Source organism: Macadamia integrifolia, chromosome 2 (genome assembly GCF_013358625.1).
Source record: "Macadamia integrifolia cultivar HAES 741 chromosome 2, SCU_Mint_v3, whole genome shotgun sequence".
In the NCBI taxonomy this organism is placed as follows: domain Eukaryota; kingdom Viridiplantae; phylum Streptophyta; class Magnoliopsida; order Proteales; family Proteaceae; genus Macadamia; species Macadamia integrifolia.
In genome coordinates, this window is record NC_056558.1 from 10,957,381 (window position 1) to 10,968,578 (window position 11,198).

The 11,198-nt window shown below is 39.5% G+C and overlaps 2 protein-coding genes across 8 annotated transcripts in view; one reads left to right on the plus strand and one right to left on the minus strand.

Moving 5' to 3' along the window:
* The first annotated feature begins 1,218 nt into the window (after nt 1-1,218).
* LOC122092127 (protein SEMI-ROLLED LEAF 2-like) lies at nt 1,219-10,359 on the plus strand. Of its 7 annotated transcripts, XM_042662489.1 has the most exons (8): nt 1,649-1,848; nt 2,091-2,228; nt 3,362-3,436; nt 3,538-3,653; nt 4,560-4,674; nt 8,369-8,509; nt 8,985-9,092; nt 9,179-9,199. In XM_042662489.1, the coding sequence occupies exons 2-8, from the start codon at nt 2,094-2,096 to the stop codon at nt 9,182-9,184; spliced, it is 696 nt and encodes a 231-aa protein (XP_042518423.1). In that variant the 5' UTR covers nt 1,649-1,848; nt 2,091-2,093; the 3' UTR covers nt 9,185-9,199. The 7 variants fall into 7 exon arrangements, with proteins under 7 accessions (XP_042518409.1, XP_042518394.1, XP_042518402.1 ...); XM_042662475.1 differs by lacking the exon at nt 1,649-1,848 and adding an exon at nt 1,219-1,316 and having other exon boundaries at nt 8,985-10,359; XM_042662460.1 differs by lacking the exon at nt 1,649-1,848 and adding an exon at nt 1,346-1,604 and having other exon boundaries at nt 8,985-10,359.
* An 808-nt stretch (nt 10,360-11,167) lies between these two features.
* LOC122063484 overlaps nt 11,168-11,198 on the minus strand; it is a 3,681-nt gene continuing 3,650 nt past the window's right edge. The window contains exon 2 of the mRNA XM_042627186.1: nt 11,168-11,192. Within this exon, the coding sequence (XP_042483120.1) occupies nt 11,168-11,192 (25 nt within the window). The remainder of the gene's footprint in view (nt 11,193-11,198) is intronic.

Genomic DNA, 11,198 nt, shown 5'->3' on the forward strand with positions numbered 1-11,198 from the left:
AATAAACTACAAGGAAGGGGGTGAAATTTTCCCTAAAAAAAATCCATAATGTTTGATTGAGAGATATTTCATTCATTAATCATAAATCACCATAGTTTCTCATGTTATCCAATGGGTGTGCCAATTTCACTTTTGCTCGAGCCATGGAGACATTGTATGCATTAAGGTGTGAATCAGCCGAGCCTAGTCGGTTCCTACCAATTTGAGGCCCACACCATTGAAATAATTGGAGCTGGTAGGCCAAAGCATGGATATGATTATATTTGGTTAGTTGGTCATCAATCCATAACTGAGTTCAAGATGATTAGTAAATTGGGTTGTAAACGGGTCATAAATCAGTTTTTAAACATACTACAAACAACTGACTATTAATTGATCGCAATATTCAAATGGTAAAGTCAAGTTAACCATCGGGCCACTACTTTTCACTGATGATGCATCATTATTAATCAATCAGTACTTAAGCCCAACACAGTAAATAATTGATAGAATCAATATTAGGATTTTTTTTTCCCCAAGTAATTTTAGGTTTCAACTGGTCCGTTCAAGTTAACATATGTAGGCAAACTTTTGACTAATAAGGTTCTAAAACTTGGGATCGATCGGTGTCATATAGATTTACCCATATTTTTAATAAAATACAAATTTTATTATATTTTTACCTTTGGATCATATCAATGTATTGGGATCGATCAAAGTCCATATCATTCCAATCCGACTAATACAGATTAATGATCGATCTGATCTGAATTTTTGAATCATACTCCTTAGCAAGGATTAAAGTATTGATATCAATTGCTCTATTGATCAACTAAATTTAAGATATATATATATATATATATATATATATATAAGAATATCGTACATATTAGAGATACGCTAAGATATTACTAAAGATCAATGATTAAAGTATCAGTATCGGTTATCATATCGATCATATCAAAGGTGTATACTCTAAACGATCAGGTAACTTGAAGCTGAAAGGCTCAATTTTTGGTAGAACTGACAACGAATGAAATGGTGCAAAATAATTCAGCATCAGCAAATCATCTGCCATGCGTTTGCCAAATTCAATTAGAGAGATTCCCAAAGCAAAGAACCTTTTTGACTAACCCATGGTAAAAGTTTCTAATTCAGCATAGCTTGTCAACTCTCTCTCTCTCCCTAACCTATCTTAGGCAGTTGTTAATTGTAGAGGCAAAGAATGAAGAACAACCCAATACACCCAATCAATGATTCTCCATGCCATGTAAAATTCAGTGACATGGAGGGATTTCTTACCTCTCTTCCATGTCCAAAGTCCAAACCAGGCCAAGGCAGTAATGTGGGTTCTTTCCCTTTAAAGCTTTTAGCCTTCAACTTTCTTAGAACACTTAGGAACAATTTGGATGCCACCTGGATTGCCTCTTGATTTAATATTGTTCTCCATTAATGGCTTTTAATTTGTATCTTAATTAACTGCAACTTGAGAGTTTGAACTGATTTTGCAATGAAAGGTGAAGGTAGAGAGTTCCACCATTGAAGAATAAAAGGTAGAGACGAGGAAATATATAGAATCCCGCCAGGACCATGAGAATTTTTCAATTCCATAATCATAAAAAAAGGTTGGGTTTTGGTCTCCCGAGTTCTGACAGCTTTTTTCAGTAGAAAACTGACTCTATCTCACGTGATTGATTTCCTTTTCTACACTTTCTCCACCCTCCCCCTCCCCCTCCCCCTCCCCCTCAGTTCTTCCTCGTATAACGCGCTTACTTCTTCTTCTGGGTTCTATTTCATCTTTGATTTTCCAAAAACCTTCGGAAGTTGGTGGGAGATTTTGCTCCCTGAAGCTTCTTCTGCAGAAGCAGAGTATTTTCTCAACTTCTCTTACATTTTAAGTTGGGAGGAAATAGGAATTGTGTACAGTAAAGTGTTCAAACTTTTCCATTTGGGGGTTTTTTTTCTTCCGGCTCGATAATTGTTCTTGAGTCGCTGTTCGTACTGGGTTCGGCATTTTGGGGTTTTTATTTTTGGTGTTCTTTGGTTGCTTTTGTTAACTTTTAAGTTCTAAGAGGACTTCTTCTTCTCTTGTTTTTTTACTAATTCTGCAGAGAATGGGTTTCATCTCCCGAAGAATCCTTCCTGTTTGCGGGAACATGTGTGTTTGCTGCCCTGCTTTCAGGTCGAGATCCAGGCAACCTGTCAAACGGTACAAGAAGCTACTTGCTGAGATCTTCCCCAAATCTCTTGTAAGCACTTAACAACTTCTTATTTGATCTATTCTACTCTCTGTGTTTGTTTACGAACCAATATACCATGCTCTGGTTGTTGAAATGTGCGGCTTTGGTCTTGGAATTTGAGATGTTGCGTAAGGTACTTGGTTGATTCTCTTGCATTTGAACACCTAAATGGGATGGTATTATCACCTTCTGGTTTGTGGGTTCAGGTAGTGAACCATGCATCTGTTGTGGATATGTCATTATTATTATTTATGAAAAATGTTATTAGCGTTATTTTAGGAGTGGGTTTAATCCCAAGGGGTAGCGGAGTTGGCAATCCCAATGGTTCTGGGTTAACTCCCCTTTACCTCCTTGGGGTCACTCCCATGGGGTGTTTAGTGTTATTCACTGTTTAAAGTGAAAGTTGAACGGTTCACATTCGTATGAACCGATCCATGTGGTTGTGGGGTCAGTATGGGCTTGTGGACTAGTCAGGCCTTCATGCCCGTTGTTAGCAAAAAATTAAATAAATATAGGAGTGACCTTCATACTCCTACCACAACTACAATCACTACCATTTTTTCAACTTATTTGTCAGAATGAAATGCTTTCTATTCAGACAAGGAAATGACTGGGAAAAATTACTTGTGTAATTTTAGATTAGTCCTTCCTTCAATGGGGAAAAAAATGTGATATCAGTAAATGTTATCTGGTGCTTCTACCTTTTTATCTTTAGCTAAAGCTTTCAAACACGAGTGTGAAGTATTGGAAAGATGTAAGCAATATGAGTTTGAGCCATTCAATCTAATGGTTAACTTACTGAATATGTTAAGACTAAGACGAGTGGCCGTCTTGTCCATGCCTATGTAACAACTAACAAGAATGCTCCTATCCGTCATTCTATGGCTGTATCTGCACATGCTGCCATTTGAAGACAGCATATTATAGTAGTGGCTTGAAGAAGAAAGCTGGACTCTGGTGATTCCCTACATGAAGTACATAAGTGAAGTATACCTATACAGACGTGTTTGGCTGTCGAGCTTGTATGGTTACCATGTTGGATATCTTGTATCCTTCTTTGAAAGAGAGGTGCATATCTACGGAGTAGTAATTGGTTTTTTCTAAGATCCAGGAGAATGATGTCATGCTGCCTAATTTTGCAGGAAGGTGCTCCAAATGAACGGAAAATTGTTAAGTTGTGTGAATATGCTGCCAAAAACCCCTTCCGTATTCCAAAGGTACTGCCCTCTTTCAACATAATTTAACCTCCTATGGTTAATTGAGTATAATTAGCTTCTACTTACTTGAAATTATATTGCTCTCTTTTTGCTTGCTATAGATTGCCAAGTATCTTGAACAAAGGTGCTCAAAAGAATTGCGGTCGGAGCACATCAAATATATCAGTATCATCACAGAAGCCTACCATAAGCTGCTTTGCAGATGCAAGGAGCAGATGTAAGTATACTATTTTTCTTGATTTTGAACTACATTGTTTTGGAGTTAATTGTTCTAATGAAACTAGGCTCCTTTTCCTTTATTCTTAGAACTTGGTGGTTCCATTTCTTGATCAAGGAAACTCAAGAAGTGAATTCAATATCATTTGGTTGACCCAGATTTTGGTATTATTTGAATATTCTCATTGTTTGGAATTTATGGTGGAGTTGCAAGACTTCTTCTCTTTTTCACTTTTGTTTTTACTACATTATTTGGGAAAGTTTTTCTCAATAAATTCCCTGTGACCTGCATTTACCTATTTTAGTAGTCAGAAGTGGGTCTGTTTGCCATATGGGAAACATTCTCATTTCAGGGGCCCTCGGAACAGCAGACTCCTATACAGCCGAAGTTCAACCATTAATACAGTGGGTTCAAATTTTCAATTGTCGGCCTTTGGATCCATCATGTTATTGAAGGGGACTTAACACTGGTTATTAAATGATTTCACAAAAGGGACAAATTCCTTGGAGATTGGCTTATCTGATAAGAAGGGCTAGACATCATTGTAAACAGAGGAATATCTCATTTTCATGGAAACCAAGGTTGGCAAACTCCTTAGCAGACTCGTAAGCCAAGAGTGGGATGAATAGACATACTGTGTAGTTTGTCCATAGGGCAGGATCCAATTGTATGTGGTGAGCAGAGTCTTTATTTTTGGCATTCTGGTATACTCATCCCTTGCTTAATTAAGCTGTACACCTTAGCTTTTTTGGCCCTTATCTATTATTCTGTACCCCTCACCCCCCCTCGGCCCCTCCCCCCCAAAAAAAGGGTGTTCTGTTTGCATTCTTTTGTTGTTAGGCCATAATTGGCATGTCTTTGCCATTATTTTGAGTACAATTCAAATGGATGTGTTTTGTTCTATAGGGCATACTTCTCTCTCAGCCTACTGAATGTGGTGGTTGAACTCTTGGATTATTCAAAGCAAGACTCTGTTCGGATTCTTGGATGCAAAACCTTGACCAGATTCATTCATAGTCAGGTGATTGTAGTATATGATTAGCTTATTTATTCTGATAATTACTTATATCTTGGCATCTCTTTCTTCACATTGCACAAACTGTTGAATCCTTTCAAGTCTTCAATGTGAATATCTCAACCCTAGCTCAGTTGGCAAGGGCAACACTTCACAATTAAGTGGTAATGAGTTCAACTCTAGTAGGGGCCTACCTATCCCCTCCCCCCCAAAAAAAAAAAAAAAAAAAAAAAGGAAGAAAATGTAAATGTCTCATGTCTGCCTCTAACAATCTTTTGTTGAGAAATTTGGAAATATTTTTGATTGGCGAAACATCCATTTATTAAAAAAATGAAGCTTAGTTTACAAAAATTTCAGTGGTATACTGTGTTATGGTAATCTGTTTGATTTATAGAATTTGAGTTTTTGTAGTTCTTCTTGGCAAGAGAGGAAAATTAAAGAGAGTTTTGAATTGTCGCTGTTCTCAAAACAGCGCTAATCCCGATATGGTATTAGCGACTTTTGGACAGGTCTGATGGGGGCATACTTGTCCTATCGGACCTGCTTTGCTCCTATTAGGGTTTGGTTTTATGTTTGGGGTTATACTTGTAATCTTACTCCATATCTTTAATAAATACTATCTAAGAGACCTACGATCAGTTATTCTGGACTGATCGCAGGCTGATCTCACATTGGGACTGTTTTCGATCTCTCCTTTCTTCTCATCTCTTCTTCTTCTTCTCTTCTTTTCTTCTTCTCTTTTCTGGTTTCTGGTTTTGGCTACAAGGTTTTAATATTGAGGTCTAAATCAAATCGATTGGCTATGCAAAAACCATCGCTGCTGATTTCGACCTAGTGGTAATCTTCTCTGGTGTGCAGCCACCTTTTTTGCTGCATCTACTACCTGGTTTTGACCTAGTTATCATGATATAAGTACAACTAGGTCTCTTCACTATTAATACTTGCTTTGGATGTGTACTGGTTGAGGTCGAGACTTCTCCCTCCCTGTTTTTATGGCTGCTGTCCCTGTTTCTGCAGTGTGTACTGCTGCTGCCCCTGCTTATGGGCTTATTTACTGTTGATATTGAAGTTGCTGCTGTCCGCTGTTTTGCCTCCCCATGCGGCTAGTGTTTTGAAGTTGACTTGTGCTCATTCTCAGGCAGAATCGACACCAAACAGCAGCATCATTCCTTAAAAAAAAAAAAAAAAAAAAAAAAAAATTTCTCGGTTCTATGCTGTGTTAGTCCTGTTCTGGCTGCTGGTTTTCAGATCTGAAGATCTTCATGGCTGAGACAAAAGACATGACTACTCCTACTACTGCTACCCCTACTACTGCCTCTTCCCCTCGGACAACATTAATGTCCAGATTACCTCCGTCAAGCTCAAGGGTAATTTCAACTACCTCCTTTGGGCTCAATCGGTGAAGGTGTACCTGATGGCCAAGGGAAAACTCAAGTATACTATTTATGATCCACCTTTATCTTCAGATACTAGTTATGATGATTGGCTGAAGGAGAATGCTCTTATTTTAATCTGTTATGGAACAATATGGAACCTGATGTGGCTGCTAATGTCATGTTCCATTCTACTGCAAAGGGAGTATGGGATGATTTGCGAGAAACATACTCCCAGGAAAAGAACATGACAAGAATTTATGATATTTATAAGAAGCTGTTTCAGTTTTGCTAGTCTGACAAATCTCTTTCAGAGTATTACAGTACATTCACGGAAATGGTGGAAGAACTCAATGTTTTTCAGCCCTTGACCACTGATATTGACAAGTTGAAGGTTCAGCGTAATGAATTTTTTGTCTCCAAGTTCTTGGCTGGTTTGAATAATGATCTGAAGGCAGTAAAGGGTCACTTACTTGCGGGTGACAAGGTTCCTACTTTGAATGATGCTTATTCTCGATTGCAGTGCATCACCTCCTCCACCAAGCTTGATCAGTCTTCCAAAGACAACTCTGCTTTTGTTGCTAATCGTGGCCGTGGTCGCGGTTGTGGGAGAGGATGTGGCTCTATTGGTAGAGGTCCTACTGGACAACCATCTGATCATGCTGCTCGGCAGTGCACATACTGTGGGAAGCCTAACCATACGGTTGAGACTTGCTGGCCAAAGCATGACAAGCTAGAATGGGCAACCTAGTTGGCCAATCATGCAGTGTCGGATGATGGTATTGGCACAGTATCCCTATTGCTACTAAGCCTACACCTTCTCCAGAAGATTCCTCTACTGGCCTGCGCAATGACATCAATCAGTTGTTCCGGCGCTTGCACACTCTTGGGGCATCCTCTAATACATCCAATGGTACGTCTACATCCGTTGCTACCTTAGCCCACACAGGTATCTCAGCCCTTCTTACTACTACATCTACCTCCTGGATCTTGATTCAGGTGCTTCTGCCCATATGACAGGTAAGTCATCACTTTTTAAGAACTTTTCTACTAGTTCCAGTTCGAATTTTGTGATTCTTGCTAATGGTGCTTCAACACCGGTTCTAGGTCATGGTTTTATTTCACCTACCCCATCCATAAACCTATCCTATGTCTTACATGTTCCTAAATTTCCATTAAGTCTTCTCTCAGTGAGTCAATTAACTAATTCGTTAAATTGTTCAGTAACATTCTTTCCTTCTTACTGTGTCTTTCAGGATCTTCACATGAGGAAGATGATTAGTGGAGGATGTGAAAAGAATGGATTATATTGCCTCAACAGCAGCTGCCCTACCTCTTCTGCTGCTGCTGCTGCGGCTATTGGAGATGTCACTTCCTTCCAATGGCATTGTCGTTTAGGTCATTTGTCGCTTTTTAGGTTACAGCTTTTATTTCTTAGTTTTAAGTCTGCTCATAGGTTAGAGTGTGAGGCTTGTGAGTTGGAGAAACATCACTGTGCCTCTTTCCCATCTCGCTCTGTGTCTCGTAGTCCGTCTTTATTTTCTTTAGTCTACTCCAGAGTTGGTAAGAGATTTGGGTTTCGGTATTTTATGATATTTGTGGATGATCATTCTCGCATTACATGGCTTTACATGTTAAAGGACAAGTCTGAATTTACATGTATTTAAAAAATTCCATAATGAAATAAAGACTCAGTTTGGCATTCCTATTAAAATCTTTCGTTCTGATAATACTTTAGAATATGCTCAAACTGATATTTCTGATTTTTGTGATACTCATGGGATGATCCACTAAACTAGTTGTGCCTATACTCCACAGCAAAATGGAGTAGCAGAGCGCAAGAATCGGCACCTCCTTGAGGTTGCCCGAGCCATCATGTAGCATATGCATGTCTTTAAGCATTTTTGATGTGATGGAGTCTTAACTGCATGCCATGTGATTAACCGCATGCCATCATCTGTTTTGTCTGATAAATCTCCCTTCTCTATTATGTATCATAATTTACCAAGTTTTCCTGTTCCTCTTTGGGTTTTTGGGTGTGTGTGTTTTGTTCATAATTTGCATATGCAAGTTGATAAGTTGTCTCCTCGATCTACTAAATGTATTTTTTGGGTTTTTTTCGTACTTAGAAAAGATATAAGTGTGATGACCTTACTATTCACAGAAACTTTGTCAGTGCCGACGTGACCTTCTTTGAAGGTACGTCATTCTACCCTTCTCCTGTGCCATAGTCTAGTGTAGAGTAGTCTTCTCCATCTCCTCCATCCATACCCTCACTTATACCCTTCCCTGATGCTCCTAGTGCCAATGACTCCTCTCCTCTACAGGTTTATCAGCGCAGGAAAAAGATTGGACAGCCAAGTGGCGAGGTCATTACTCCAGATGCTTTACTCCTTCCACTATCGCCTTCCTCTGGTGAAGCTCCTCTTCCTCCTTCGTCTGATGACTTACCAATGCACAAAGGAAAGGTACACATTCTTACGCTAAAATATCTTTGGTTGTATACCCTATTGATAACTTTGTGTCTTTATCTCATCTTCACCCTCCCATCCATGGTCTTGCCCTATCTCTTTCCACTAACCCATTCCTAGTACCCATAATGAGGCCCTAAGTATCCCTGGATGAAATGCTGCCATAGATGTAGAAATGGATGCTCTCTTGAGTCGTGGTACCTGGAGTTAAGTAGATTTACCTCTTGGTAAGGATCTTGTGAAGTGTCGCTGGGTGTACACTGTTAAGTATCATTCTGATGGCTCTGTTGAGCGGTTGAAGGCCCGTTTGATTGCTAAGGGATATACTCAGACCTATGGTGTTGATTACTTTGAGACCTTCCCGGTTGCTAGATTGAATTCTGTTCGCCTTCTTATTTCTATTGCTGTCAACTTTGATTGACCTTTATTTCAGTTGAACATCAAGAATGCCTTCTTGTATGGTGATCTACAGGAAGAGGTATATATGGAGCAACCTCCGGGGTATATTGCTCAGGGGGAGAGTACAGGTCGTGTGTGTCGCTTACACAAGGCTATCTATGGGCTTAAACAATCTTCTCGGGTATGGTTTGACAAGTTCAGTGCTACCATAGCTACTTGTGGTTTTTCTCAGTGTTATTTTGATCACTCTGTGTTTGTTCGTCGCAGAGGTGAGAAGCTGGTTGTTTTGGTAGTATATGTTGATGGCATTAGTCTGACTGGTAATGATGAGGCAGGAATTTCTGAAGTAAAAGATCATCTCCAGCACCATTTTCAGACAAAGGATCTAGGCTAATTTCATTATTTCCTTGGGATTGAGGTAATCCGCTGCATCAAAGGGATTAGTCTGTCTCAAAGGAAGTATGTGGTAGATCTTCTATCTGATACTAGGATGCTTGCATCCAGACCCGTTAATATTCCTATGGACCTTCACCAAAAGTTTGGTGTAGATGGTGGCGAACCCCTCCAGGATGTGCACCAGTACAAGAGCTTGATTGGCAAGTTGATTTATCTCACTGTGACTCACCTTGACATTTCCTACGCCGTTGGAGTTCTTAGTCAGTTCATGCAGTCTCCTCAAAAAGCACATTGGGATGCTGCCGTTCGTGTTCTTCGCTATTTGAAGGGTGCTTCTAGAAAATGTTTGATTTGTCGTCCCAATCGGCATATGATCTAGTAGGGTATTCTGATGCTGATTGGGCTAGCTTTGCAAGTGATCGGCGATCTACTATTGGATACTGCACATTTGTTGGAGGTAATCTTATTACATGGCGTAGCAAAAAATAGACTACTATTGCTCGGTCCAGTGCAGAAGCAGAGTACAAAACTATGGCTCATACCACTGCTAAGTTGATGTGGCTGCGGTCGTTACTCTTGGAATTGGGATTTCCAATGACAAAGCCAATGAAGAAGTATTGTGACAACCAAGCTGCAGTTTACATTGCTAGTAATCCGGTCTTCCATGAGAGAACCAAACACATAGAAGTGGACTACCATTTTGTTCGCGATGCTGTTCTAAAGAAGCTGATTGAGACTCCGTTTGTTCCTTTAACGGATCAGTTAGCTGACATGTTTACTAAGTCTTTGTTTGCTCATAGTTTTCGCAATGAGTGTACCAAGCTGAGTATGAGTGATGTGTATGCTCCAGCTTGAGGGGGAGTGTTGAACTGTCGCTGTTCTCAAAACAGCGCTAAGCCTTGACTTTTGGACAGGTCCGATAGGGGCATACTTGTCCTCTCGGACCTACTTTGCTCCTATTAGGGTTTGGTTCTATGTTTGGGGGGTATACTTGTAATCTTATTCCATATCTTTAATAAATACTATTGATGTAATACTGAAATTGAGGAAGCTCAAAACAGTACCAGGGTAGATCTTTTCTCAGAGAATAGGGAATTCTAGATATGGAGAATAGGATATTGTTAAAACTTGTTGAAAAATGAAAAAGATGGAACAATAAACAATAATATAACACCCGGGCTTCACACCGCAAGGTGGATCGACTGGATCAAACACCAACCTACCTTGATCAAACACAAGAGATTCTTGATCAAACACAAGAAGAGAGTTGCATAAGCAAACTTTGTTTTAAATTCTGAGTTGTCCTTGAATGTTTACAATTGATCCCTATTTATAGGACCAACTCAACAAAACATTACATACCCAACTTCCAACTACAATAGTAGAAAGTCTTCACTTATTAAAGTTGGGGTAGGAAAGTATTCACCTTCCAACTACTAAAGTTGAAAGAGCCTTCACCTACCAACTACCAAAAGTGGAAAAATCCTCACCTCTTAAAGTTACAATGGAAAAGTCATCCCCCAACTACCAAAGGTGGAAAAGTTTTCATCCCCCAACTACCAAAGGTGGAAAAATCTTCATCCCCCAACTACCAAAGGTGGTGGAAAAGTCTTCACCCATCATCACTTACAAAAGTGAATTGATTCCCCAATTTAGAAAAGTAAAAAGTAAAAGTAAAAGTAACTTCTAACCACTTAAATTGAACCGATATTGGACCAACATGGACCATGGTTCAATTGAAACTAAACTAAGACATAAAACATGAAATAAAAACTAAGTATGAAATTAATAAGCATCAACAAGGTAAGGCCACATGCTAGTTACTCTTGTTGGCCTTCTTCCTCCTACGGATGTAGGTCTTCAGATCTGCATCAGCTCCTCCCGACTTGAA